At 35.4% G+C, this 6,275-nt stretch overlaps 1 protein-coding gene across 2 annotated transcripts; it reads right to left on the bottom strand.

Annotated features, from left to right (window-relative positions):
- On the bottom strand, nucleotides 1-3,993 carry LOC107817873 (F-box/kelch-repeat protein At1g74510). 2 transcript variants are annotated; one of them, XM_016643762.2, is made up of 2 exons: nucleotides 3,649-3,993; nucleotides 1-1,659 (listed from the first exon to the last, which is right to left on the bottom strand). In XM_016643762.2, the coding sequence occupies exon 2, from the start codon at nucleotides 1,616-1,618 to the stop codon at nucleotides 293-295; it is 1,326 nt and encodes a 441-aa protein (XP_016499248.2). In that variant the 5' UTR covers nucleotides 1,619-1,659; nucleotides 3,649-3,993; the 3' UTR covers nucleotides 1-292. The 2 variants fall into 2 exon arrangements, with proteins under 2 accessions (XP_016499248.2, XP_016499247.2); XM_016643761.2 differs by having other exon boundaries at nucleotides 1-1,685; nucleotides 3,649-3,985.
- Between the last annotated feature and the right edge of the window lie 2,282 nt (nucleotides 3,994-6,275).

The following is a 6,275-nucleotide window of genomic DNA, read 5'->3' as shown; positions in this document are numbered from 1 at the left end:
GACAAAAAATAATAATACAAATATAAATGAAATTCAGATTATCAATTTACAACGCAGTTTCAATTATGTTTTCAGTAAAAATTTCCAAATCTTCATGGCAAACTAGAACCTTACCACTGCTTCAACTTATTGGTCTATGTCACTTCTACACATTATGAATTTCTCACGTTAACCAATTCAAAATGATACAAATTGACAACAGAAGATCAAAAAGTACACAGGTCAGTTTGAGGATCTAAATGCAGAGAGGAGATCATACGGATTTCGATACTCCCATAAAAAATAAGACACCTCAGCAACCCATCACTGCACAATTATAGACAAAATTTCCTGAATGTTTTCTGCCCAACAAATTCCAGTTTGGTGCGCCTTCTGTAGGTTCCCAAGAATTAATCTCAATGAATCCCCCATTCAACGCCCTAGGTCCTCCAATAACTATGAGCTGATCTCCACATGCCCTAAATGCAAGCCCCCAACCATTCATAGAAGTCGCATGCTCGGGCAATCTTCCTATAGTAATCCATAAGTTTCTTTCCTTATCATATTTCCAGAGTTCATTTTCAGCGTAATAAGCAGCGTATAACTCATTCTTTACAACTGCTAAGAGTGGAGGTGCCTTAGCTGCTGCAAGAGCATCATTAGCTCCAGCCCCTCTATTACGTGCTGGGTACATATCAGGTACCTCAATCCAAGACCTTGCTTTCAAATCATACACTTCGCCACAAGTAAGCACGGATGAATTGCCAACACCAACCCCACCAATTACGTAGAACTTCCCATCCATGAATACACCTGAACACAATTTTCTTGGTTTATTCATGCTTGGGAGAGTCTCCCATGTTCCTGTTTCAGAATTATAAAGCTCCGCCGAGCTTAGTATATTTCCCCTCGAGTCACACCCTCCTGCTACAATTGCAATTTCCCCAAGGCTTGCAGAGCCAAAGAGGCACCTAGGTGTGTTTGTCTTCATCCCCGACGACCATGAGTTTGTGAGGATGCTGTATTTGTAGATGACATGGTACTCTATTTCCTTGCCAAAGACGAGAAGTTCAGTACCAACTGCCAGTGATTCCTTGTCAGAACACATGAAGCATTCATTTGATGTCATTGTTGGCAAATGCATCCACCTACGACGAATGGGATCAAAGGCCTCCCATTCAAGGAGGTTGCAAGAGAAATAAACCCAATGTTCTATGATACCCATCTGTCTCCTGAGCCTATAAAGTTCTCCACTCTGAATTAAAGACCTAAAGCTCTTGTTCAATGAAGAAATAGACCCATAATCTGACCTTGAGCAGTGAAGCAGGCAATTTATTGAAAGGTCTCGCCCAATTTGGTGGATTAAAAAACTTGAATCAGAATGAATGCCACTATCATGCTGCTTATCTGATTGTTCCTCTTGAGAGAGCGAAAGATCATGAAGACACTGCATGGTTTCCTCCTCCTCTAGGGCATCAAGCAGCTTTGATGACTTTCTCAAACCAATGTCTGCTACATCCTCCAAAGGACGCTTTCCCTTTGAGTGTTCAATAACATGGAAAGCATAGTATATCCACTTGTTCTCTTGCTCGCACGCACAAGGCAAGTCCCTTGAAACAAGATATGATCCCTCCAACATGGTGCTTGATATGCACAGGAGTTAGCAAAACCACTCCTAGCCTGCAGAAGCAAAGCCCGTCTCCTTCCTTAAAAAATCATGCCAAATAATCAAATAAGAATTTTAATTTTATAGGTATTCAAATAAGAATATTACAGCTACTACAACAGAATCTTTCATTAGAATGAAAACATTAACTAAAAGAACCGTACGACTTGGTTGTCTCCAAACACTAGACAGAGCAATCATATAGTATTCCTTCAATGATAAGGGATCAACAGAAAAGCATGGAAGTCAAATCAAAAGATTTATGGTGCTTCTAACAAAGATAAATAGGTGAAAGTCGATGCAACATTATAACCAAAACAATTGTTAACAAGCTAAGAAATTACTATTGGAGTACCTGTTAGTTCAGAACCTATGTATAACCGAAAGCAATGGCACTACAAAAAGGAAGGGCGGAGGAACCGCATGTTTTTACTCCTTTAGGACATCTAATTAGTAGGATTCCGTGGGAAGAGAAGAGGGAAAAACGATTACCACCATTGATGAGTTTGGATTCATTAGGAAAGAAAGAATGGAAAACGATAACCACCTTTCATGAGTTTTGTTATTACATTTGTAACCGTCGCAACCATTTTTCTATCGGAAATTCTTTCCAAACATGTGATGCAGAACGCTTCCATGGGAAGTTATTTACTACTTTTGCAAATATATTCCTCACCCGGGGCGGCTGAATAAATATGGAGGCCTAAAGCAAAAATTCAATGAGAGGCCATTTTTTTATATAAAAGAAAAAATTCATATATAATTTCATTTAAATTCTGTATTTCTTGTTTTTCATATGCAAAGTTATTAATAATTTTATCTAATCCATTTAATTTCTCTTGAGATATACACGTTGTGGGACTGTATTAAAGTTTTAACCTTTTTTGAGTTATGAATTAATAATCGAATCCTTTCTCAATTTATGGTCTAGACAGTGATTCCCAAAAAGATATTTTTTTCTCAATTTATGATCAACAATTTAATCCTACTTTTTTACTATAAAAATTTGTACTTTCTTATTTAAGGCACTAAATATTCTTTTAAAAATAAATTAATATATAACCTATTAGAAAAATTTGGGGCCCCAAAAATTATGAGGCCCAAAGCAACTGCTTTAGCAGCCTTACCCTTGGGCCGGCATTGTTCCTCACACGACAAACTCAAGTAGATAATTTTTCTCCTACCCATTTGCCTCTTTTTTATTCCAATGTAACAACTTTTTTGCATTGGATTATCAACAATTCATCAAGTCAGACAACATAATTCCTCCATGTTGATTTAGAGCCATTTAACTCTACAATTCACTATGAACGCATATAACAAGAAAATATAATGTATTTATTAACATAACATTATGAATTAAGACATAAGGTCTGGTTAATGCACTTTCCCTCTTTGTAGTTTGAACAAGTATGCATTGAAAGTTCTCACAACTTACCAAACATCCAAATAAATGATAAACTTCATTCAATTCTGTTGCAAATATTTTAATTCAAACCAATTTATTAGCAGCTTGCTGCCTTCAAACAACTTCAAAAATTACCAGCAAAGCAGTAACTGTTAGAATCAAAGGTTCCTAACAAATTGGTAAAAAAAGATCCTTACTTTGAAAAAAATATGAACATTTGAATATCGTCCACAGTTAGAATAGAATAAAAATTATCTTTGAGGACTCGTAAGAGAAACAGTGAAAACTCATACATTCCCAATTAAAAAAAAACAAATATTTTATCTAGAAAGCACCAAATAAACTTAACAGCAATCTCATGAAACGGAAAAAATCAAGCGAATTTCAGGTCCAAGCCCACCAGCTAAGCACCTTATTCTCAAATCTCAATTAACATAAAGCTCTTACTCAATGCCAATGGTAAAACTGAAAACTTGCGGAATCAGCAAACTTCCTCAAATTAATAAAGGAAGACATATAAAATTGACTGGAAACAAACTTAGAGCAGAAAATATCAGAACCCAAAAACTTCAGTATAGAAAGGAAAGGAACTTACTGATTTTTGCGAAATGAAAAATCCACAGGAGTGAAGTTGTTACAAACCCATCAAAAAGAAAACTTCAATCCTTAATGTTAAGCAGAAACGGTAGCAACTATTTAACAAGTTCAGCAGACAAGTGTTGTTGGTCAGGACCTTTTCCTTTGTATATTTACATTTTAAATTTTTACGAGGCCCCCTCGAATCTCAGAGACAGACAGCTGTTTTCTTTTTCTCTCAGTCACTCTTTTGAGTATTTATTCTGATATCTGAGAGAGACAGAGAAATACTGTAGTAGGAAAGATGAAGTGATAATTGCTTTTTCTCTTTTCTTTTCTTTTTCCTGTTGGATTGATTAATGGCTGATAATATAAAAAATTTCGACTACATTTAACGGAAAAGAGGTGGGTGGTGGTGGTGGGTGGGACCTGAAACGGCAGAGCAAGAAAGTGACGGGCGTTCATTGGAAGGAACGACACTGATAACGGTCGTTTGCGCACGTGTAATTTCTCTTCGCACGCGAAACGGTCTTTGCCTTTTTCAGGGGTTTTCCATAAAAGGGTATTCCCGTTCTCCGTATGCCACTCCGTTATCTAGCGCTTTGATCCTTTCTAATTTTTCTCTCTTCGATCTATTACTTAACATTCGATTATTACTCCCCGTTCCATTTTATATGATAGATTTTAATTTTAATCCCGAATTATTTAAGGTAAAGTTTTTTTACAAATTTATAAATTAAATTAAAATATTATATATTGTAATAAATTAGTACTACTTCCGATCCAGTTTATATGAATCTATTTCCTTTTTGGTTCATTCCACAAAAAATGACTCCTTTCTAAATTTAGAAATAATTTTGTTTAAACTTACAATTCTACCCTTAATGAGAAGCTTTTATAACCACACAAATACTCTCGGCCCCTTTTTGAATTGTTTAGCACCACAAATTACAAAAGTATTCATTTTTTCTTAAACTTCGTGCTCAGTCAAACAAGTTCACAAAAATTGGAACGCAGAGAGTAATTCCAAAAATTAAAAAATCATAAAACTGAGTTGGTGTAGCCACTTTTCGGACTTACTATTAAAGTTTGGTTACCTTTTCAAATGCATTGGTAAAGTAGTTACTGGTCCGACTAAATTGATACTTTTGCCCCCAACTAAAATACGAGACACAACTTCAGCAATCGATAATGGAGTTTAAAACCCAAGAACGATTCTCAATTTTTGAGCTTTTGCTAGTGTATAATCCAGGAACGATTAAGGTATTTGAAATAAAGTGAAATGATTGAAATTCCGATAATCGTTACTAAGGTTTGAACCTATAAAGGTTTGAACCTCAGTAACTGTTGTTGGGGTTTGAACCTACAAAGGTTTAAAAAAACTCCAGTAATTATTGCTAGGGTTTGAACTTACAAAGGTTTGAACCCGGATAATTATTGATAGCGTTTGAACCTAAAAGTATTATTTTACCCATAGTACCTTTTCTGAACTCAAGGATAATATTCTGGAATACTTGTAGAAGCTAGAATTACATGATTGTATCTTAAAGTTCAAAATAAGGTGTCATTGCTGGGGGTTTGAACCTATAAAGGTTTGAATTTCAAGACAATGTGCTGAAAATTTACCTCTCAAAGCTCTAAAGTCCAGTTTTGTGTGTTTTGAATTTTATCTGTAGAGACTTTTTCGAATTGCAGTATATTATGCTGGAGTTTCACTTGTTGAATATTTGAAATTCAGTAGCAATTGTTGGAGTTGTTCAATGTATTAGGGGTACTTTTATCTAAACTATATCCGCATTTAAATGGAGTGGCTAAAGTCTAATAGCTTTTTAAATCGTGGCTAATTACCAATAGTGTTCGAAAAATCGTCATTAAAGAAAAATTTATTTTACTCTCGAAATTTAAATTACTATCACACAAATTAGGAAGGAGGGAGTACTTAACAAATACTATAACCATTCTCCTTATATAGCAATATAATTGCTTTCCATCAAAACCGGATAACAATTAAATTTGAGAGTGGTTTTAAGGATTACGCAGATTAATTTGATACAAAGCAATAAATTAAGTCAGACTGAATAAATAAAGATAAAATGGATTCAACCCACACGATGAGGATACTTTCAGCCTTAGTGAAATATTCACTCTCGATCCGGGCTCGCTATGGCCAGCACTGATGAACAAGAGAAAGAGCTAATAAGAGAGAAAATAATAATATATTATTTTAGAATGCGTGTTACCATGGATGTCATGAATTATAAGACCCTATTTATATAGTATGGGAATCCTACTCTAGGTACAACTCTATAAAAGGTAAAAAAATTCTCTAATTAACTGATTGTCGGTTCTTTATCGATACGTGCCGAGATCCCCACTGTAATATTCACCCGATCACGGATATTACGGCCTTCCGTTAGCCGTGCTTGATTGCCTAACAATGTTCTTCGAAGACGTTCAAGGTTAGGACCGATTCCGAACCATGACCCCGATATTCTCGAGGGCAGGCGTCATGTCCTCGGATTCTGACTCGATGAACCCATATTCACCTTTTATATATTTTAGAATCAGGGGTTTTAGTCCCAACTTTAGCTGGTATAATCAATTTATTATGAGAACAAGCAAAATAGAAGAATTCTTGAAGAATCT

This window comes from Nicotiana tabacum, chromosome 4, assembly GCF_000715075.1.
Source record: "Nicotiana tabacum cultivar K326 chromosome 4, ASM71507v2, whole genome shotgun sequence".
Classification (NCBI taxonomy): domain Eukaryota; kingdom Viridiplantae; phylum Streptophyta; class Magnoliopsida; order Solanales; family Solanaceae; genus Nicotiana; species Nicotiana tabacum.
Note: the sequence above shows the minus strand (reverse complement) of the source record. Positions and strands in the feature narration are given on the sequence as shown.

Coding starts and splice junctions, on each gene's coding strand:
- LOC107817873 (XM_016643762.2), bottom strand. CDS start 1,618: ATGTTGGAGGGATCATATCTTGTTTCAAGGGACTTGCCTTGTGCGTGC.